Below are 24827 nucleotides of genomic sequence, written 5' to 3'. Positions count from 1 at the left end.
GTAGAGATACTGACCAGTTAGGTCCCCTGTTAATACACAGGTAGCGATACTGACCCATTAGGTTCCCTGTTAATATACAGGTAGTGATACTGACCAGTTAGGTCCCCTATTAATACACAGGTAGTGATACTGACCCATTAGGTCCCCTGTTAATACACAGGTAGTGATACAGATCAGTAAGGTCCCCTGTTAATACACAGGTAATGATACTGACTCAATAGGTCTCCTGTTAATACACAGGTACTGATACTGAACAGTTAGGTCCCCTGTTAATACACAGGTAGTGATACTCACCAGTTAGGTCCCCTGTTAATACACAGGTAGTGATACTGACCAGTTAGGTCCCCTGTTAATACACAGGTAGAGATACTGACCAGTTAGGTCCTCTGTTAATACACAGGTAGTGATACTGACCCATTATAGCCCCTGTTAATACACAGGTAGAGATACTGACCAGTTAGGTCCTCTGTTAATACACAGGTAGTGATACTGACCCATTATAGCCCCTGTTAATACACAGGTAGAGATACTGACCAGTTAGGTCCCCTGTTAATTCACAGCTATTTATATGTATGATGTTGCAATTATGTAATACATGTATATGTATATGCAGTTTGATAACTTCCGGATATTAGGTAAGACATTTTGTAGTCATTAAAACACGGACAATAAATCATACTATATTTACTAATATATTGATGTTGTGTATTGAATGAATAAATTTTTACATGAAAAAGAATGATAAAAAATCATATGTATATCATTTTGATAAGAGCAGAAATTCTTGCATTATATTAAGTTTTACAATTGCCTTCATATCAATGTATTATCAGGGCCTATATTATGACATATCATAGGTTCTTGAGAGGACGTTTTGAATTTTTCAAAATATGGTATAATCAGGATCAAAGTGGTACATGTCAATTATTAGATCACCTGAAATGAAGTCTAAAGTGACCTGTTGTGATAAGCTAGAAGCCCATGATCATAGTATAGGGCCGATAGTATGCTGTTAGTTCAAATTAATCACCTTGACCTATTTTTAAGATCACAGGAGTGAAATGCATTGAAATCTTTAAGGGACTTCTTCTCAATAAGGAAAAGGTCCAGGGTCATGATATTAGGCGAGTAGCATGCTGGGATAAAAGGCTGCCAGGTTTTTTCCAGTGAATGACTTTGGCTTACTTTCAAGGTCACAGGGGTCATATGTGTTGAAATTTTAAACGACTTCACAATAACTAAATGGTCCAGAGTCATGATATTGGGTATGTAGTATGTAAGGCTGCCTGTTTTTTTTTTCAAATGAATGACTTTGGCTTACTTTCAAGGTCACAGGGGTCATATGTGTTAAAATCTTCAAATAATTTCTTCTTGATAACAAAATGACCCAGAGTACTGATATTGGGCAAGTAGCATGCTGGGAGGAAAGGCTATTATGTTTGTTCAAATGAATGACCTTGACCTCCATTAAGGTTACAGGGGTCAAATATGCTAAACTACAACAACAGACATTGTTATCAGTTGACTTTAATTAAAAATTAAGCCTTCAAACTTAGAAACAATAGAACTTTTATGAGTATCAGTTCTATTCTGTCTGCCCAAATGCTGGGACTGATGGACAGGTTCTAAAACTGTCCAAAGACCTTGAGACCTTGGATGATCATTAAGGCTCCTGGGCTTCTTGTGTACATACCGTAAGACATGGTCATTCATTGGGCATAGATAGGATTTGGAAACATATAACGTTAGCAAGTCAATATTGCTGTATGTTGTAGGGAACTTCACTCTTTCGGTTTTTTTCAGTGAAATGAATTTCATTAGTGTTTTCAAACCTAACCGTACAAGTACCAATGATGCAGAGGATGATGAAAAAGAGAAAGATGAAAAAGAGGAAGATGAAAAAGAGGAAGATGAAGAAGAGGAAGATGAAGAAGAGGAAGAAGAATATCCTGTGAATGTCCTGGCTTTGCTGAAAGCTTTTGAACAAGCAGTTGCCTCAAAAAAAGTTACTGAACAGTTGCTGTTTGAATTAGCTGACAGATTCCAAATCACATCAGGAAAGTGGATGCTGATTCCAGTCACGACAGGATTAAAGGTGGATCATCTGTGGACCAAGGTGGCCTGGGCAATTATGGAAGGCAGCATTCCATGCCACTTTGCCAAAGTCTCCACCATTACGGATGAAGGGATTGATAGAAATGATGGACATGTGATATGTATCCACAATGAAAATTTTCTTGATTTGGATGAGGTGAAAGCCCTGGAAAGAGGTATTCGATCAATAGGATTACGAGGCAGGCTGTATTACAAACCTGATGTTTACACTTATTGTGGTATATATTCCATGAACAAGTGGAAGATACGGCCTACCATTTACAAAAGTGACTATGATGTCAAATTAAAGCAGTCAAGGATTGAAAAAGTTACACTAGGTTGTCCAAGGACTTCATAAACCCCATGGAGTCAATACAGTGAAATCATATTCTCTTGAGGTTCAAATATTTTGGTTTTCATAAATATATATAATCTAAGCTTAACTGTTTACCATTTCGTGGACATGAGTACCCGCAAAATAAATGAAAATTTTCCACCCCAACACCACCCCGACCCGAACCTCAACGCCTGATGAAAGTGAATGATTTTTCAGTAGTCTATTGTTTGATTTTAAAGCAAAGAAAGAGGAAGTTTTTGAAAACAGTTTTATGGAAAAATATATCCTCAAATAGGTTCATCAATATCTTTATCCTCCAATCTTTTATTTGAAAATGTTTAGTTGTTAATTAAGCGGTTTTGGGTTGATTTGTATATACAAATTATAGTTTTACCAGGAATTATGAGTACTTGCTTGTATAATTAAATTCTACACATTACATTCTAGTATATATCATTTCCAATTTTACCAGTAAGTAATTACTTTCCTAGTTATTTGTTAAGTTTTACAATTATTCTAGTAGTGTATTACCATTTTTTGCCATGTTAGAAGTGATTTCACTCCAACCTTCATTAAGATTTCTGGTCATGATGATTTTTTCCTCTGAAAGCCACAATGAAACTGTATGTGATAAGGTGCTCATTTAATGTGTTTGATTTAGACATACAGCTGGACGATGCCATGTATACTTTGTATATGAGGTAACAGATATACATCGTTTTCAAAACTTTTGGAAACTATAATGTGATGTGAGCTTTACTGCCTTTGATTTTTTATCATTGTTCTGATTTATAAATTAATTTTCACACTTTGTTAGTTTTCTAAGCTGTTACCGTGACTACCATAACATCTGGAATTTTCTAGTTGTTTTTTTTGTCATGCCTTCAGATAATGTACTGGGTGGCAGCTTCAAGACCTACATGAGGTAGTCATGAGGTACTGACAGCAGGTCAGTGGTTTTCCTCTAGGAACTCTGATTTTCCTCCACCACCCAAACCTGATATATCCTTAAGTGACCTTGGTTGTTAATAGCTAGGATGTAATGCAATGATAACCCAGCTTTTTTGATAAGTTCATGTAGAAATTTTACAAAACTTATTTTCTGTTTTGCCTATTTTTCATGTCATACCTACAGATACAGGCAGATAACAATGTACAGATCTATGTTGAATTTTAGTTTCTGAAAAACCATTTCTGTTGTTTTACAGCCCTTTGAACTTGGAAAGCTGACCAAAATGTCATTTTCTGTGGATTTTTGTTATACCGACAGATAATGAGCTAAATTTTGTTTATTTGCAATAACAAGTTACAACTGAAGTTTAAGTATTCCATCAATATGATTAGTTAGTATGGGTTGTGTGAGCCACATTTTCAGTATGATAAAATATTTTCAAACTGACTGTATCCAGTCAATTTATATTTTGGCATTAGAAGTTTATTATTGCTATTCGTCAAAAGTACTGAAGTGAGCTTCCGAGAAATCCATCCACATAATTGGTATTGGTCTTTGTTGTTTAAGTAACATTTTGAATGCAATAAGATATATTTCAAAGATGGTTGTCAGCAGCCCTTAATGATTTTAGTATTTGATGTTTCTAATTGCTATCTTAAGGTAAGGGGATGATCAGGATTTTTAAGAAGAAAATTCTGTGTGTTTCTTAGTGCATACCAATATGAAAAAGAAATATGGCTGAGGTGGCAATTTTGATTAAGACAGGATTGTCAGAATGTTTTGCAAAGTGCTTCATAAATTGTTCATAGGTTCCCTAATGGTCTGTAATTGTGTTTGTTCAATTTAGTTAAAACTAACAGTAATGAAAGGTGACCCTTTTGAATAATATATTAAGAAATTTACAGGTTGTAAAAATTATTTCTTCAGATGAACCAGAAAGAAATTTTTCAGTTTCAAACCTATCTGATAACTACCGTCGTTATTTCGATAAAGTAGGCATTGATTTGAAATGAAGATGCTGGGCAGACCACTTTCTGAACTGACCAGAATTTAAAATTAAGCCTACATCACATGTATTTTTAATTGGTAAACCTTGTAAATTTAATTAAATGTGAAACTAAGGTCAAACACACTGAAACAGGTTGTTTTTAAAAATGGGAAAAAAAAAAAAATTCATCTACATTGTACTCCAATTTTACTAAATATGAACCAATATATTTCTGGTGGTCTCTGAGAAGTTATATTACATGTAATTGGATGTCAATTTTGTGATTGTTTTACCTAATGAAATCTCTTAAACCACAAGTGTTGTTCGTAGACATGCATGATGAAGCAGGTATATCATTCACATATTTATTGTTTTAAAGAAAAAAAAAATCATTTTCTTAATGGGAAGTTCAAAAATAGGAAAATGCCTTTGTATTTGTTGTGTCTTCCTGACCTTTATTATTTTCAGCAATAAGAAAGGTTCTTTTGACAGCTGATGTGTAACTGTCATTTTTTTTGTGTGTAAACTGGTCTTAAAAACTGGAGGTAAAGTGCCAAAGTGAAATATTGAAAAGCTTGTTAAATTATTCTAGGAGTACCATGTTATTTTTTATTATTGATAATTTGTATCGAGTTTTGAAAGTATTAAAAAATATTTCAGTTGTGATTTAGTGTGATATCTTATTGAATTTTTCATATATGACATGGAATGTATCTCCGTTACAATGATACAATGATACATATAGTAGAGGCATATTGCAAGCTTATGTGCTCTGGCCCCTCTTGTATAAAATATCTCAATTTCAGATTTCCTCAAGCCCAGATTTTCCTCAGGTAATATCTCCTTGAAAATATCTTGTATGAAAATTCCTCAAGGAATTTCAGGACATCCTAGTCGATGACTTCCTCCTGTTCCTTGAGAAAATTTTATACAAGCCGTTTTTAAGGAGATATCAGCTGAGGAAAATCTCGACTTGAGGAAATCTCAAGCTGAGATGTTTTATACAAGTGGGGCCTGGTATGTTAAATTGAGATTATTGGTTGTTCTCATCACCCTGTGTCCATGGTCTTTCTGTCTATGTGTTGTTAGCCCTTAAACAATTCTTGCTTTCACTGTTTCTTCAAAAGAACAGTTTAGTGAATGGATATTTCTCAATTTTCATTTGAAGGTTTCCCTTGATTCCTAGTTGTGCCCTTTTGATTTTGGGACTGATCAGGGAAACAAAATGGCTGACAGGTGACCATCATTTTGGATTTGACAGTTCAATATAATTGTCAATGTTTCTTGGAATTTCTTTCAGTGTGTCTCAGAAATGGACTGTTCTGTGTCTTTGGACAAAACACTTTACCCCAGTTTCTCTGGATGACATGTGGTAGGCCTCTGGTATGGCATTCCATGAATTAGCCACCAGCTACTACAAGGAGCCTCACTGTGATGGGATGATAACCCCAGTAGCAAGCAAACAAACAAATAAACAATCCTTAACAACATATTTTCAAAATACAATGCCAAGATTTTTCAAAGTTTTATAAAAAAATGTTTTTATTCAATAGGGTGACCATTGGCATGGTACCTTATATATTTGCAGTAACGAGGTGGTAACAACAGCATCAAATTTACCAGCAAGTGAAACAAAATATTTAGAAAAAAATGCACAAGTAATATCGAAATTGTGAAGGACCTTGATCATTATAGATAAAACATTCCTATATTAAATGCACTGGTAAAATGAGAAATGTGGCCAAAACACATGACAGGCTCGACCTGTGTGGGTACCACACTGCTTCTAGTGACAGTCAGCACCTACACCCCTCAGCATGTCAGTACACAGGTGTGTAAATAAATACTATATACATTGTATACTATATATTAGGGGCTCTATATATGATATGTTAATGGTCTGGATAACAGCCAGAAAAAACATGGGGATGAAAAATGGAAGACTAAATCACTTTGTCGCTTAAAATGCACAATCAAAAGTTTGCTATGTATAATATTCTATTGCACATTCAAATAGTTTAACAAGCTTATGTTTTCAAGTTAAAAAGTACATGTACCAATCTATCCAGAAAATATATAAGTCATTTCTCAGACACATACAGAGAGGGACACACTCATATATTTACAAGGAACACTTATACTGTCGTTTCATATCAATTATCTAGCACATTAATGAAATAACTTTGGCAAAAAAAATCAGACTGCCCATTTGCAAAATTAAGTAATACAGGTATTTTATAAATTTAAAATGAAAAGACTATTTAAAACTTTCCATCATGATGAACAGGTTCTAAACAGGGCATAAAATGTAAGAGCAAATTTTACATAAAACCAAAATTTTCATGAACAGAAGTAATTCTCTTCTACAAAAGGAAAAAGAAAATTGGAAACAATATACAAGTTTGTAAATAAATTTCCATTTAACCACAAAGTGTTTTACTAAAAATCACATGTAAAACTTTCAGTCCTTGTCTACAACTGTAAATATTAAAATCAGGTGAAGAAAGTGGGTCAATTTTGTTTAAAAGTTTATTTAAAAAAATTGCACATTTTCCCATCCTCACTGCAAAAACAGTCCATACTTCAGGTTTATCAAGATTAATACTTGTTTCCTTCTTCAAAACACACGTTTTGTCACCTAACACCATTCTTTCAATTCTACTTTACATTTATTAATCACAAGAGTGGGACTCTTTTGCATAATACTGATTTCTTAACAAAAGAATAGTTAGCTTTCTTAAGGTAATTCCATGAACAAAGATTGTCACTAGAAACAGACCAGCAGTAAAGTACCAGTAGCCTGTTATACATGGGTAACACTGAATTAATCCACGGACATTAAATGAAATAAAAGGAACTTGGAGCCATGGAGATGATATCACTTTGGTTTGGGTACACACTAGGTGTGGTAAGGGTCTGGGTACCATGTCAATGGAACCGCACTTGAGGCTTGTCACCATGTCAACAGAGAGAAAGCTTTGCTCCAAGGCTATAGTTACCTTTAGAAAGGTCAAAGAAATGCTTTGATGGGGAATTTCTGCATGTTCCTAGAGGAAATTCTGTGGTTGAATTTCTTGTAACACCCCAAATTTTGAGCAGCTTAATTCATCTCCTGTTTGGGACAATAATTGAAATAATCCAAGGCCATAATTTTGCATTAAATGACCTTGAACATCAGGATTGTTAGCCTCTTTAATGACGTTGACTGTCTTCAGTCTGTTTGTATTAGGTTGAGGCTTCATCTTCGTACTGTTTCCTGAAGCAGTCACCCACAGGGAAGAAATCCCAGCACCGTTGCTGATACAGCTCCCAGACATAGGACTCCTGAGAAAAACACACATATAACTTCAGTAAGCAATGTCAAAATATACCTTCACCTATTGACACTTCCATGAAGTTTAAAGCAACTTCACATTAGCAGGACTAAAGGTATTAAAAAAAATATAATTCTATCCAAAAGCAATAAGGATTAAAGATGATCATTACAATCAATTACATTTAACCAGTTAGAAAAACTTGTGAATAACCAGGTTCTATTTGATAGGTGCATGTGTAAATGGATCTAAAACCTCACCCATAAAATGTATACCAACCACAAACTACTGACAATTTTTTACTTTAGTGTTTATTGTGCTCGCCTGTCCTCCTGCATAATGTATATAGAGAACTCATATATCCTGCATATTGTGTATCTATAGAGAACTGACCTGTCATATGTATTTTGTATCTGTAGAAAATCAACCTGTCCTATGTATTCTGTATCTATCAATAACTCACCTGTCCAGTGTATTCTGTATCTATCTATAACCCACCTGTCCAGTGTATTCTGTATCTATCAATAACTTACCTGTCCAGTGTATTCTGTATCTATCTATAACCCACCTGTCCAGTGTATTCTGTATCTATCAATAACTCACCTGTCCAGTGTATTCTGTATCTATCTATAACCCACCTGTCCAGTGTATTCTGTATCTATCAATAACTCACCTGTCCAGGGTATTCTGTATCTATCTATAACCCACCTGTCCAGTGTATTCTGTATCTATCAATAACTCACCTGTCCAGTGTATTCTGTATCTATCAATAACTCACCTGTCCAGTGTATTCTGTATCTACCTATAACCCACCTGTCCAGTGTATTCTGTATCTATCTATAACCCACCTGTCCAGTGTATTCTGTATCTATCAATAACTCACCTGTCCAGTGTATTCTGTATCTATCTATAACCCACCTGTCCAGTGTATTCTGTATCTATCTATAACCCACCTGTCCAGTGTATTCTGTATCTATCAATAACTTACCTGTCCAGTGTATTCTGTATCAGGCTTGTTGATTAAATGCATCAAGAAGAACCTGAAATGACACCAAATCTTAATATTTTTCAACATTTACTACAAACTGCTATTGGCAGTGTTTCTGATGTATTTTGTGTGGTAATTTACAATTCTCAACAGTAAATTACAAAAAAAGGTAAATGCAATTGAATCCTCAACAATACTTACATGTAATTTGCGAAATTGTGTTCATTCTTGACATGGGTCTCAAACCCATGTGGTATCTTATCAAAGTATTCTTTCCCGATACCACAGATGAAGCACTTTGACTGAAAAAGAACATAATATACTAATTAGACCTACGGTGAAGATAAATACCAGGTAGATACCAGATCTACATAAAAAAATGTACAAATGAAAGCTTTTCTATCCATTCAAAATATGTAAAATGTATTATCATATATTGATCTGTTAAAGTGGTTTTGTTAAAAAGTATGTCGTTCTACCTGATATGAGCAGGATCTATGTAGATATCCTCATAACATTGTTAAATCCTTGTATCAGAATAGCACTTAAAGAATTCAACAACCAATTTTATATAGGGGAGACAAAGCTTGGGTATATACTCACCTCCATATCTTCTTTCACTTGCTCTAGCTGGTCCCTGAGCTCACCAAAGGCATCAATGATCAAACCTAGGATTCAAATGTATTCAAGTAAAAACATAACCAAGATATTTACTAAACATATGTTGTCCTGTGTTAAACAAAAGTTTAATAGAATCTAATTTCCAACTTATATGACAGCAGGTCTGATGTTTACGTAAATGTACAGTATCACAAATAGCTTATCTCTTACTGATGAAATTATCAAATCATCAATAAATATGTCTCTTAGTGGATGAGAACCTTTGTTATAACTACCCTGGATAATGACACTGATAACGATATCTCTTAGTGCCTGAGAACCTTTGTTATAACTACCCTGGATAATGACACTGATAACGATATCTCTTAGTGCCTGAGAACCTTTGTTATAACTACCCTGGATAATGACACTGATAACGATATCTCTTAGTGCCTGAGAACCTTTGTTATAACTACCCTGGATAATGACACTGATGACGATATCTCTTAGTGCCCGAGAACCTTTGTTATAACTATCCTGGAAAATGACACTGATGACGATATCTCTTAGTGCCTGAGAACCTTTGTTATAACTACCCTGGATAATGACACTGATAACGATATCTCTTAGTGCCTGAGAACCTTTGTTATAACTACCCTGGATAATGACACTGGTAAAGACGTCTGTTAGTGCCTGAGAACCCTTGTTATAACTACCCTGGATAATGACACTGGTAAAGACGTACGTTAGTGCCTGAGAATCCTTGTTATACCTACCCTGGATAATGAGACTGATAAAGATGTCCCTTGGTGCCTGAGAACCCTTGTTATAAATATCCTGGACAATGACACTGGTAAAGATGTCCGTTAGTGCCTGAGAATCATTGTTATAACTACCCTGGATAATGACACTGGTAAAAATGTCAGTTAGTGCCTGAGAATCCTTGTTATAACTACTCTGGATAACGAGACTGATACAGATGTCCGTTAGTGCCTGAGAATCCTTGTTATAACTACCCTGGATAATGACACTGGTAAAGATGTCTGTTAGTGCCTGAGAAACCTTGTTATATCTACCCTGGATAACGAGACTGATACAGATGTCTCTTAGTGCCTGAGAACCTTTGTTATACCTACCCTGGATAATGACACTGGTAAAGATGTCTCTTAGTGCCTGAGAACCCTTGTTATACCTACCCTGGATAATGGCCAGCAGAATGACAATGACAAAGAAGAAGAAGGTGATATCGAACAAGATCCTGTACACTTCATATGCGTCTCCGTCTGCAGGCTCAATCTCGTCACCTACAATAATAAGTCATACTTGTTAGTTTGTAGTCTTGAAGTTGAATTTTAAAACTAGTTAATAAGTTGCATTATCTTGTGATCACAAGCAAAGTTATAATGATTTAAGTGTAATAATATTTCTATCTTTGAGTCTGGTCAGTTTTCTGTTCATCATCTGCACTGATGCATTCAACAAGCAAACATGTACCAAATGAATAGAGACAGAAATGCTGTTGATAATCTGACATAATTAGTTACTTACCAATGCCACCACCGGCCCTCACTCCAGTATGGAGATGGTACACAAAGCACTGCAAAGTTAAAACATCAAAAAATCTTTAAAATAACTTTAACCAAAGTGAGTGTAACTCTTGTATTTTAGGTAGTGTTTATATGCAGACTCAATTCAGGCTTCCACAAATACTTCATTTGGAGTGTTTTTATTATGCAAGAAGTGAAAAGAGTGTGTATTAACACCAAGAAAAACATGAGGATTTTTTTTAGCATATAGCTGCCTCAATACCATGATTCTAGTGTTTCACTTACATACTAAGTATATATACTTGCATGACTGAAAACAATGCTTGGCCACAATTACTGTTACATAAGTACTGGTGACTTACCTGTGTTTCAAAGTAAGTTTTAAGAGCTAACTACATGTCAGAAGCAATATGAATGTCTGAAGACTACAAATACAGGTATTTTGGTTTGTTGGAATAATTTTCTTGATGAAATGAATACAATATACCACTACTGTAGTATTGATAATCTTTCAAGTAAGACAACAAAAAGGCATGATTAAAGACATTCTAATTCATTATGAGTCGTTTTTAAGATTTTATAGAAGATAGCACATCTGACCTTTATGACTGAACTGTTCAGACTCTAGTCATTGTGGTTCATAAGAAGAAGTACTTAATGGAAAAGTTCATTGCAGGAAGAGCATACATCAAGCAAGGGCTTACCTCAACCTTCATTACAGGTGACTTAATAACAATCTAGAATGTTAACTTTATGAAGGAGTATGAGAAGATAACAAATAAACTTACAGTGGCCATGTCATGACACTTGTAGTCTACTGAACCGTCCTCCTCCTTCACATAGAATTTACGGAAGAAGTTGAAGGCTATCACAGTGTAGATATACACAATCACACTTGTCAGCATCACAGTCAACACCAGCTGTAACAAGACGGATACAGATGCTTATTTACTAGTATCGTGTATGGTATGGTAGTAGTGTGAACAGAATAGCAAGAATAAGACTTTATATTAACATAAACTTGAAATGTATATAGATTAAGGCACACCAAGATATATTCACTACTGTTTTATAACCAAAGTTACTATTTGAAGTTAAATCTCTCTCCTATTCAATACATTCTGTTGGAGGTCAGCCAAGTAAATACTCTATATTAAGCCTGCCTGTTAGTAAACAAAATTTTACAAATGAAATGCCCTCTGTAGAAATCAGCACTATTTCAAATCTGAATCTCCATTGAACTATACAAGATAGTCTATGCCGTGATTTATATGATATATTCCTAAGCTGGTAACACATACCTGTTTTCCATTATGTGTGACAGATTGCAAGATTGTCCTCAATGTTTTGAAACCGATGGCAACATCCAACAAGTGAGCAGCGAAGAAGAAATTGTTGAAATTGCCAAGGACGGAGAAGATGAAGTACCATAGTAAGTACAGGAATGACTGAAAACAAGTTACACAGACAAGTCAGTACCTCCACACAAACTTTCAAAATCAGCTTCAGCTTATTTCACATTTCCACAGAGCATTAGAAACGAACCATATAAAAATTATGTATGATCTTCACTTCAATGTTTCGCATGAAGTACAGAATATTTTCAATGACAAAGGCTTGATCAAATAAACTTACATTGTCAGTGAAAATAACACCCCACTTCCAGAACTGGTACTGCCAGTCAAGATTGCGGAGGCTGAAACAGGAGAGATGTAGTAGGTTTTACAAATTATTACTTCACAATGAATATACTAAACAAGAAAACCAGTGTTTTACAGATGAACAACACTTTTATATTGTCTAGTAGTGGTGCTCACTACAACTTTATTTAAACACAAATTTTTCCTTGGTGTTTCGTTGTTCTTACTTCAAGATGAGTTCTACTTAATGTTACCAATTCAGAAATCTTCAGTAGTTCAAACACACTTGTAAAGATTTCAGACTCTAATGATCACAACTCATTACTTTCATTACTTGGAGCAGCTGATATATGTTGCAAGCAAAAATATCAACCTTCACAAATAAACATATTAAGATAATTCTCATTATACATACAAATCTGGCACTATACTGGAGTTCTGTTGTTCACCAATTTTGATAGAGTCGCCCTTATCCATTCCCAAGAGGTTGCTAATGGCCTCATAGTCGTACTGATCAGCATACCTGGCGCGAACCTGTACATATATCGAAGGACATCCTTTGAAACTCACAGCTTAGAAATAATGCATCAATCTTTTATTATATTATTCACAAATTCTCAAAACTACATAAAGTTATCCAGCATGGTAGAAGATTGTTCATTAAGAAGTCCTTTTTAAAATAAAATTCCTTTTGAAACTGTTGAACCCACTCAAAATTCAACTTACCTTCTTCTTGACAAACTTGTCCCAGTAACTCTCAGGGAAGGAACAAGTGCTCAGGACCAGTTTGTCCCAACGTCCCTTGATGTCTTCTTCTCCTGGCTGTTCTGCAATCCACATCCCCTCAAACTCCAGATTACGGGCGATATCCTTTTCCCTTTTGAAGATGACTAGTGGCACTTTGAGACAGTAGTAGGCAATGAGCATGGAGAAGGCTGTGAGTGTATGGAACAAAGCTAGACCAAACATAGTAGGTTCCCTCCAGTTGACATCGCCTTCCATGGATATGTACTCCATGTCGTCATCATCCTCAGCCTCCGTTCCATTACCGCCATCCTCCAAGTCTACCTCATGATGAAGCTTACTTACCTGTAACAGCAATTACAGATGACATCATTCATGCAGTCTTCTAACAAAAACCTACATCCTCCTCCTTGAGTTCACAGCACATGATTGGAATGCTATTTAACACAATCAATTGTATACCTCGATTCCACTAGGGATTAAAAGTCCAAAAGATTAACATTATCTTCACTTTCTTTATAACATTGTATTATCATCAGTTATAAACTAGAATGTATTTTCTTACTTTCCCTAGTTTGATTTTTTTTTCACTCAGATTAGTTTTTACCTTGTAGGACAGCAGCATAATGTTGATACCAAAGGCCAGAGCAAGAGCAATGTACTTGAAGTTGTAGAAGTTCCTGGCAAACAGGCTCTGGGAACAGAAAAAATAAACATTCATGATATATTTGGTAAAAATACAAATACTTTTTTCTTTGACTAGACCAAGCTTTCTTCAGTAATAAAATCATTCTTATAACTGTTCACATTCATTCTGATTATAAACCAGATATCAACATCAAAGAACTGAAAGTTCTGAAATCAAATAAATGCCAAAACTCATTCACAACTTGAGATAAATCTCATTTTAAAAACTACCATACATTCAAAATAAAATTTTTAAAATTTGAAGAAAAAAAACTGACACCCTAAAAATTAAAGTCTAACCCTAAGAATGGTACAAGTTAACTCTGCATAATTTTTTTATTATTAAAATGTTGTATAATATACTTAGCAATATAACTTATGTCTGTATGAAACCTTCCAGTCTCAAGAAATGTGCAGGCAATGCAGCCAGTGTAAATTTAGTTAATCAAATGATACCCCAATGTCTTATAGAATGAAACTATCTTCACTGATTGTTGATTTTAAATAGTCTCAAAACAACACTTTTTTCTACTAAGATCTCATATTGCATGCTAAGGGCACTGTCCTGAAAATTTGTGTGTTGTAAAGGAAAAATTAACTTAGTTGGAAAACAAGGTTTAGGGGGGGGGTTGAGATAAGTAACAAGTCGAAATGTAGTTGATTGACTTGTTGTATATGGTTCCAAATAACCAGATTATTAGCTTTAGTTACTTCCATATATTAGCTGTAATCTTCAGAGTTTTGTTTGATAATCTTTCCAGGAAAAAGAATGCATTGACAATGTAATATGGCAGATAGTGACATACTAAGAAACCTGTTGATGTATTATAAAATAGAATTACAGAGACAGGTGAAACAGCTCAAGTATGCTAATCAGTATGCTAAATATTTCACTTAACTTCAATAATAACTGTGTTTGTTTATATTATACATGCTAATAAAGTTTTATGTTGATGATATGGTTAACGATGAATGCAGAGATAAATGGAAGAAACCGATGTCATTTCATCATAGATCACATCAAAATCTTGATCAAAGCATAAAAATTGGATTAGTAAACATAAATATTGAACAAAACTGATACTAGACAGTTAACCAAAACAAAGGAATGAAAACTAATCAATGGAAAACAATTGTTAACAATCAAAAGAATAAACAAGTCATAATAGATAAAAATTATTTTAGGGTTTTAAGACTTTAAACAACAAATTAGGAGGACAAAGTGCCCGTAGTGTTGGAAACTGTTACATTAGGACTGTTAATATTCAGGTGAACAATGATTTTTTAATTCTCACCTACTTTTTTCTCATTTACATGGGCTATATGTTAATAATTAAGAAGTAAAAGTACTTTTCGTAAATGGCTCACATGATCAACAAACAGACTAAAATTTTATCTACGATGAATTATTAAGTTCCAAATAATTAACTGCATATTTGTCAACATCTTAGAAGTGTCCTTGGAATGTATTTGAATTGTCAAATCTTACAATGCAAAATCAAATTTCAAGGTTCCTTTTCACAAAATATTATCAAATATCATTTCATAAAAAATATAAATCAACATAAATAAGGCTGCTGTGTAAAAATGAAAAAAAAATTACTATCAAATAAAAAAAAGTATTAATTTTTAAGCCAAATATTGATGTAGCTGGATGTCTTTTTAAAATAGGTAATGCTGACTGGTATAACTCTGAGGGGATTCCCATATATCAATAGTAGTCACTTTGCATGGAAAATGATAATGAATGAATAAATTATTATAAAGTTTATATAACAGACAAGATCCCTCATTGTTTGAAAATTTATTTATTCTTTAAATGCAGGACCTTAGTTCTTCCTTTTTTCCCCCTCTGTGTTTGCTCTTAATTATATGATTTTTAATAATTCCTCCTGTGAGAAATGGCAAATCTTTAAACTGCCAAATCCTACATGACCGCTTGTCAGCCATTTTCATTTTCTGACCAGTCTAACATTCAAACCGGTACAATTAGGGGCTAATGGAAACAAACAAATCAAATTTGAGAAAGATCCATCGAATACTTCTCAAGAAATGGTGATAACAAAAAATTTGTTTAAAAGGACAACAGACCAATGACATAGAGCAATTTAAATTAATTGATGATGGTGGGCTGAAAAATTAGGCAAGCAATCAATTAAGTGTCATTTCAAAGGATGTGTCATTGCAAACAGTTAGTGATAATCACATAAAAAGCTGTACATTTTTTCTCATCATTGCTAACAGTTAGTGATTATATAAATCTCATATCACAAATGATTAGTGATTATATGGCGATATATTTTGCATCACAAACAGTTAGTGTTTAAATATATATTATATATCTCATATCAAAAACAGTTAGTGATAACGATGTATACATATATCTTCCATCAATTACCATTAAGCACTGAAAAACAAAAATAATAAATGTTTGAAATAATAAGACAAATAAAACCAAAAAACCTACTGAAATACCACAACCAGGGAAAATGCCATCATTAAAAACATCCACTCCTTGATTTAGTCACCAGCCATACACATTCACACATTCACAGGTTTATTCATCGTTTACTAACACCTGCAGTTGACTAGGAGTTAATATCACTACAGTAATTAGTTTCCAGATACATCCATTCATTATAGTGTAAAAGTGGATATTTCATATTCAAACATTTCTCTGTAATTTTAAGGAAGTTTCATATTTTGGAAAATCATTAACTGGATACTTCCAAAGAAAATTCAGATGAACATTATCATTAGTAAGACTGAATGAATGAAATCTCCACTTTTACAATAATTCTTCAGTTTTATTTTGCTTTTAAGATACTTAGTTATTATGTTAATATGTGTTATTTCTATAAATGAATCAAATATGAATTAATACTAGTACAAGATACTGTCATATCCTAATACATCTCCTGACATAGAGGTTTACACAAGACAATATCAGGTCATCATATATTGGTTACAGCATTTTTTTTAATACGAGCTACATACATATAAGACCTAGGCTAGTAGAGCTTTTCATTTTAGCAAGAGTTTTAATTTGCGAGTCAAAATAAAAAATATTGGCGACAAGTTTCAAATATCGAATTGATATTTCCATTGAATAACACCAATAACAAATTATATATGTTACTACAATTCTTTTGTAATTTTGCAGTAACACGGTTTCAACTACACATTACAGCATACCATGTGTTGCAGAACAAGTTTGTTATTTATGTTATATACCATAAATTTATATGGTACAGATGTTGTATCCTCAAAAGATTTGTCGTTAGTTAACTATTATCATTGTTAAAGCATCATCTCAGCAAGCACATGACATACCCATCTATAAGCTACTGAGGTATCTACAGACAGGGGACATTACAATATGTACTTACCAGCACATATTTTCCGTAATCAAATCCTTTAGTTTCGTAAGGCACATCATCTTCATCAGCAGGTTGTGGTGTTGTGTTAGAGCCATAGGCAGCCCTGAAAAATAATAAGTATCACACATAAACTAAAAAAACACTCCATAATTATCTGTTAACATCCTTCCTTATCACAATTTTGGTTATTATTCACACCTATGTTCAATGTCCATTATCCTATACTATCTGACACTATTGACCTGGCTGTTTACGTCTTCAATATTTGACACTCACTTTGCCATCTCTGCAGACAGGAAGGACTGTTCTGTGGCTTGTGCGTCGTTTGTGGTGGTAACTGGATCCTCATGTGGTGCTCCTGTAACAGTTCCCTCAGCTGTGGCTTCCGCACTAGGTTGTGTTGAGACATTGTCAGAGTCCAACTGAATCCTGTAAATATAATTCAATATCATTATGAAATAATTTCTTTGTTCTCCCCAAAAAATATTGACAAAAGGACATGGAACAAAGTTTCAGTAATGAAACACATGTATTGTGTTTTGAGAATAAATAATGAGAAAAAAGTTTTACTCCATGTTACTGTGAAATACTGTATACAAGTGAACTTTTGCTGCAGTCACACCTTTGCCTATTTTACCTTTCTTTATCCATAGGTCAAAAATAAAAGGAGAGCTTAAGTTTGATGTTAAAGCTGAAATTACATGCCTTTTAGGATGTTAGGGCAAATTCAACACTGGGCAAAAATGAAAAGTTTTACATGAGGGTGAAAAACCTTGGGCAAATATTTGTCGATATAGTTTCCACAAGAGTATGCAACTCAAGTGACTGAGCTTACGTTGGATCACCATCCTCTGTAGAGATCGCCATGCCGAATGCCCTGACAGGTTCTGCTGTCTCAATCTCGACTGGTGGTATAATGGGTGGTTTAGGCGTTTCCTTTGGCTCCGGGGCAGGTAGGGCCAGTATCTTTGGACCCTGGGGCGTTGTCGGTTCTGCACTCTTCTCACCCATCATCATGTTAGCCACAAACTTCAGTAATGTCCTGTAATAGTATTCACCCGTAGCATTACTTAAAAGATTTAAGTAACAGTTCTATCACTTTCTAACATCAACATCATTATTTCATCATTTAATCCTCTATGAAACAAGCATTTTCATTGGCCAATGTTTATATGTTATAACCCCATAAAATCTTTGAATTCTTTTTGTAATGTCGAGAGGATTATGCAAAGCAACAGTGTAAGAAATTGCCAGTAAATTAGTCCATTACAAATAATTGTACATTATCTTGTTCAGTAACCAATTAGTAATTTAAGTAAACAGTATTTTGACTCACCAGAAGACATGGAAGAGGAATGTAAGGAGCGTGAAGCAGATTTTAAAGTTGAGTTTGACGAGAGCTTTGAACAGTTGCCAGTAGGACATGCTCCTGTACATCCTGTACCCTGACTTAAGATTTGTCCAGGTGAAGAATGATAATATTGTAAACAGGCCATCCATCATGAATCGGTAGCCCATCTTCAGTGGCTCCAACATCCTTTAATCCAGTAAAATATATAAGCATCAGGTATAGATAATTTCAACGTTGTATATTTTTGTTATTTTTGTTCTTCTTGAGGAGAGGATTTTAGTTTAGTGTACTCTCAAAGCATAGTTAAAGTTTAAAGTACTCAAATATATCCTAGTTTGTAAGCAGAACAATATCCTACATACAAAACCTATAGAACATATAAATCCCAGCATTAACTTACCCTCCACCTCCCCCTTCAGTTCCAACACCACTTCTAAGGGAGGCAATCCTTTGCTCTTCAGCACTAATGCTTGTGGCATGTTGCATCTAGTAATAAAGACAGTAAATATTTACAGAAATAGTTTATAACTAATTTACTTTCCTTTTCATGTGTAAGTGCATATATCAAAACTTATTGAAATATTACAGATCTTGTGCCTCTTTTGAAAAATCCTATAAATAAGTACATATTAGTACTATATTTAAAAATAGTAATCAAACATTTTTCATCCTACCTACCTCAAAGATGGTGTCCTCACAGAAGTTGACAAAGCTCTCAAGCTTCTCCTTGTCCCCTCCATCATTGACCACACTGTGGAGGAAGGAACGTTTGGATTCCTGAAAACAAATTTAAAGATGTTGTTAAGTTTTGATTCAATAATGAAAATGAAAGTGTCTTGATCATCTATTGAGAATGAAAATGACTGGATTATCTACTGAGAATGAGTGACTGGATTATCTACTGAGAATGAGTGACTGGATTATCTACTGAGAATGAGTGACTGGATTATCTACTGAGAATGAGTGACTGGATTATCTACTGAGAATGAGTGACTGGATTATCTACTGAGAATGAGTGACTGGATTATCTACTGAGAATGAGTGACTGGATTATCTACTGAGAATGAGTGACTTACCAGGTAATTATCAACTGACTGGATTATCTACTGAGAATGAGTGACTGGATTATCTACTGAGAATGAGTGACTTACCAGGTAATTATCAACTGACTGGATTATCTACTGAGAATGAGTGACTTACCAGGTAATTATCAACTGACTGGATTATCTACTGAGAATGAGTGACTTACCAGGTAATTATCAACTGACTGGATTATCTACTGAGAATGAGTGACTGGATTATCTACTGAGAATGAGTGACTGGATTATCTACTGAGAATGAGTGACTGGATTATCTACTGAGAATGAGTGACTTACCAGGTAATTATCAACTGACTGGATTATCTACTGAGAATGAGTGACTTACCAGGTAATTATCAACTGACTGGATTATCTACTGAGAATGAGTGACTGGATTATCTACTGAGAATGAGTGACTGGATTATCTACTGAGAATGAGTGACTGGATTATCTACTGAGTGACTGGATTATCTACTGATTATCTACTGAGAATGAGTGACTGGATTATCTACTGAGAATGAGTGACTGGATTATCTACTGAGAATGAGTGACTGGATTATCTACTGAGAATGAGTGACTGGATTATCTACTGAGAATGAGTACTCTACTGAGAATGAGTGACTGGATTATCTACTGAGAATGAGTGACTGGATTATCTACTGAGAATGAGTGACTGGATTATCTACTGAGAATGAGTGACTGGATTATCTACTGAGAATGAGTGACTTACCAGGTAATTATCAACTGACTGGATTATCTACTGAGAATGAGTGACTAGATTATCTACTGAGAATGAGTGACTGGATTATCTACTGAGAATGAGTGACTGGATTATCTACTGAGAATGAGTGACTGGATTATCTACTGAGAATGAGTGACTGGATTATCTACTGAGAATGCGTGACTGGATTATCTACTGAGAATGAGTGACTGGATTATCCACTGAGAATGAGTGACTGGATTATCTACTGAGAATGAGTGACTGGATTATCCACTGAGAATGAGTGACTGGATTATCTACTGAGCATGACAGTGGTTAGATTATCTACTGGGAATGGCAGTGACAGGATTATCTACTGAGAATAAAGCTAGTTATTAAGGTCCCACTTTACTGTTTATTGAAATAATCAGATACAGTTTTTATTAAGTTTTGTATTTTATGTATAGTCAAACCTGTCTACAAAGCTGCACAAGGAGAGAAAAGTGACCTTTATACAGAGGTTTTATTACTTTACCTGTCTGACATAGGGAAATGAAAACAAGTGACCTTCATTATATAAGACAGGTAATTGCCATATACAGGAAGTCTTTAAAGCAATGTCAATTGTATCTACTTTATGTTATATATATACATACTGAATGTAGATACTGTCCTCATAGAACAGTGTTTTGGTAGCCTTCTGCCAACCCTACCTTGATCTGAGGTTTCTCCCACTGGTCAATGTGTGATTGTGTGATCTCAAAGTAGACACGCTCAATCCTGTTGGCACTGCCCATGATCTCAATCCTTCCAAGGAACGGCTCAAAGTAATCAAGTACACTACGAGCCTTCTCCAGGAAGCGCTCCAGACGTGGGTCATTGGGCATGTGCTCTGACAAGTTGGTAAGCAACACTGCCATTGTGAAACCAATGTCTTTGGCAGGATTATGGAAACGGTCTGTGAACTCATTGAAGTCTACCTTGCCATCCTGGTTAGCATCCACACACATCATGATGTACTCGATCTCTTCTCTAGACAAAGGTCAATCAAGGTCATTACACAGTTATCAATTAACATTATTTAACAACTTAAATTGAATCAAATGTGCCAGTGATGAGTAAAGCTGTGGTAAGATTTTGATGTGATAGGAGGCTTGTTCATACCGAAATTGTCAATTGTATCAATTTCTGTCAAAAATCATTCCGTTATATTGTTTGTCAAAAATTTTAAAAAGTAAATGAAATTACATCTGAGAACATTCACAATTTTAAACAAATCTTAAAAGATTCTAGACTTTGGAGAAAATACTAAACAAGCCTTCAGGTTGTGCATACACTGATAAGCTGGAAGCGCAGAAGTGCAGCCACAAATGTGTAAATAAGACGGTCTAAATACGTGTCAAATCTGAGTGTGTATATGAAACCATCCAGGAATCTAAGTAGAATATTTTCAATGTGATGATTTATAAACAAACTGCAGATCAAGTGTAAATTCCTTATTGTAGCAAAACCAACTTTAAAACATTATCAATAAATAAAAGTTTTAAACAACTATGTAGAAGTGACTCAATAATTTACTTCACAGAGCATGCTTAGTCTAATGCAGATACTGGGCACATTGAGAATTTCCACAGGATACGCTGTAAATTTTTGTATGTTGTGATGACTACATGTCCCAAACCAGAAAAAAAAGATAAAGATCACATATGAAAATGCAATTTCATTAGATCAAATGCACTGTGTACATAATGGTTATTGGGAAAATGTCTCTACTTAAACAGAACAATATCTAGCTGAAAAAGAAAAACTTCAAAGTAGAACATGACAATTAACAAACAGGTATTTATTTATAAACATGTCAGAAATCATACTCAGTAACAGGATACAGGAAAAGGAAACACATGACAGAAACGTTAATTGTTTGTGACTGAAATTTAAACAATATTAAAAAGTAAATAGATGAATATGAGAATAAAGACATTAATCAAGTATGTATACAAAATGCCAGTCAGAGATACAGGTACAACATTACCACATCTACGCATGCAACAGGTCTATAATTCCCCTAATGTGACACACCACACAGGATTTGTACGATTGAAGTGAGAAAGTGTCCGGTCTTCAAAAGGAAACAAAACGAAAACATCATAGACAGTTAAAAAAATTAGTCAGAAACAAAAGTATTAGAAAAGGAGTCAATACAAAAGCCTAAAACTATCAATTACCACGTCATTGAATCGCTGAAATATTCGGTCTTCGTTGTTGCAATTATATTGTCACATCGTGCAGGATATTAGACTTAGCATTAATGTATAATTGCATCAAACAATGATACAGAACACTAACAAGGGGGCATATATTTAGCTGAATTAACATGTTACTGAATGTCTACCCACTATAAGCACTTCAGGTCATTTCTAAATAAAGGACTCCAAATTAAGGTACACTTGATATCTACATTTCTGAAAAAACATGTAACGGTGAATTATCAGCATTATGACAAGACTTGTTAACTTATGATGTTAAGATGGAACTGACCAATCAGCAATGAATAATGAGAGACTTAATAGGGGTAAAGACTCTGAACAAGATTTGTATTAACATTCGTCAGGCTTTATCGCAGAAAATATTACATTTAAAAATAGCGAACATAATAGTTCTCATACATGAACTGGTCTCTACTGGTTTTTCCAGCTGAAGTGGTATTTACATACATGAACTGGTCTCTATTGGTTTTTCCAGCTGAAATGGTGTTTACATACCTGAACTGGTCTCTATTAACTTTTTCAGCTGAAGTGGTATTTACATACATGAACTGGTCTCTATTGACTTTTTCAGCTGAAGTTGTATTTACATACATGAACTGGTCTCTATTGGTTTTTCCAGCTGAAGTGGTATTTACATACATGAACTGGTCTCTATTGACTTTTTCAGCTGAAGTTGTATTTACATACATGAACTGGTCTCTATTGGTTTTTCCAGCTGAAGTAGTATTTACATACATGAACTGGTCTCTATTGACTTTTTCAGCTGAAGTGGTGTTTACATACATGAACTGGTCTCTATTGACTTTTTCAGCTGAAGTAGTATTTACATACATGAACTGGTCTCTATTGACTTTTTCAGCTGAAGTGGTATTTACATACATGAACTGGTCTCTATTTGTTCAAAGTATGTATAATGCTGAACAGAACAGATTATTTCTTCTCAAATATTATAGGACACCAGATGACGAATTTGTCTTGTGCAGTGTTAGTACAAAGTGTCAACGGACAACTTTCGGCGAAACAAAAATAATGGATGCGACACTCTGTGAGTGCTCGCGCCTACAAAAATTCTGGTGAAAAATGGAGAAAACATCATTCCATGCTGGCTGGGTCATTGTACAGACTTACTCCGAGTAGACTTTCATTGACTCCATAGCTTTGCGGAACTCTTTAGGTGAGATCCAACCATCTTTGTTAGCATCAAATTCCTATTACAGACATAAAGAGACGTGTCGTACAGGAAGAGACAGAATACATAGATTATATAGACAGTCAACATAGGCTGTGAAGAGAAGTTAGGTTACTAAAGCAGGGAATTCTGTACCAGTTCCTCATGCATTCAAATATCAGGTAATAAAATATAGACTTTAAGTTGAATCAAACAGTTTGATGAATTTGGGCTCCAAAAGTGCTTTCAGAATTTGAATGATTACAAGACTTAAATGATGGCTGAACAGAACTCCCCACTTGACAAGCAAGCACGCATTGAGTATCTATCTACAGCGTATGCACATGTGACGAGAGTGATGTGTTACTCAGTACAAGAGTGTGAGCACATTACACATGTCCACAACAGTTTATATATACGGACCGTGTATACATTTTCTGGGCTTCCATAGCTTTCCTGAACTCTTTAGCAGATATGTACCCATCCTTGTTGGTGTCAAACTCCTAAAAGTGGACCAATAAAATCACACATCTGACTTTGCAGGCCCCTGCTCTGACAGGTACCAGGTCAAAGGTCTCAGACCATTACTGACATACAGTACGCTCTAAACTTCAATCAGGATTAATACCACACAATCATTGATAATGATAATATACAACAAGCAGACATTTTTAATAAAGTGACCACAATTTGTGGTCTCCAGGATGTCTGGTTAAGATAGAGTAAACTGTAAAACCATTCAACATCCACTCTTACATCAATGCAATGTTATTATCATTTGATCTTAAAGATACGTAAATTTTATATTTACAGACCGAGTGAAAAAAAAAATCATATTATACCAATAAATGACATTCAGTTTCATACATAATGTAAATAGGACTGTCACATGACCCTGTGATTTATTACTATACTTTGAAGATTTTTCAAATACATTTTGATTAATGCAGTAATATGTTACAGATGTTAGAATTAAGACAACCTATTAAAT

The 24827-nt window shown here is 34.5% G+C and overlaps 2 protein-coding genes across 3 annotated transcripts in view; one reads left to right on the top strand and one right to left on the bottom strand.

Moving 5' to 3' along the window:
- Positions 1–2896, top strand: part of LOC132558529 (UPF0696 protein C11orf68 homolog) — a 38292-nt gene extending 35396 nt beyond the window's left edge. For both annotated transcript variants that reach the window (XM_060223115.1, XM_060223108.1), the window contains exon 3: positions 1804–2896. In XM_060223115.1, the coding sequence (XP_060079098.1) occupies positions 1804–2452 (649 nt within the window). In that variant the 3' untranslated portion in view covers positions 2453–2896. The remainder of the gene's footprint in view (positions 1–1803) is intronic.
- A 2989-nt stretch (positions 2897–5885) lies between these two features.
- The window catches only part of LOC132558522 (ryanodine receptor 2-like), a 157435-nt gene continuing 138493 nt past the window's right edge, over positions 5886–24827 (bottom strand). Inside the window, 21 exon segments of the mRNA XM_060223095.1 lie at positions 5886–7661; positions 7663–7695; positions 8674–8725; positions 8875–8975; positions 9277–9341; positions 10470–10577; positions 10822–10870; positions 11609–11740; positions 12122–12268; positions 12456–12516; positions 12876–12994; positions 13187–13549; positions 13812–13898; positions 17281–17374; positions 17548–17700; positions 18107–18313; positions 18608–18808; positions 19023–19108; positions 19301–19399; positions 21115–21433; positions 24260–24339. Of these exon segments, the coding sequence (XP_060079078.1) occupies positions 7419–7661; positions 7663–7695; positions 8674–8725; positions 8875–8975; positions 9277–9341; positions 10470–10577; positions 10822–10870; positions 11609–11740; positions 12122–12268; positions 12456–12516; positions 12876–12994; positions 13187–13549; positions 13812–13898; positions 17281–17374; positions 17548–17700; positions 18107–18313; positions 18608–18808; positions 19023–19108; positions 19301–19399; positions 21115–21433; positions 24260–24339 (2799 nt within the window). The 3' untranslated portion in view covers positions 5886–7418.

Source organism: Ylistrum balloti, unplaced genomic scaffold (assembly GCF_031769215.1).
Source record: "Ylistrum balloti isolate Yb309-2 unplaced genomic scaffold, AGI_CSIRO_Ybal_v1 Utg369660, whole genome shotgun sequence".
NCBI lineage: Eukaryota > Metazoa > Mollusca > Bivalvia > Pectinida > Pectinidae > Ylistrum > Ylistrum balloti.
Note: the sequence above shows the minus strand (reverse complement) of the source record. Positions and strands in the feature narration are given on the sequence as shown.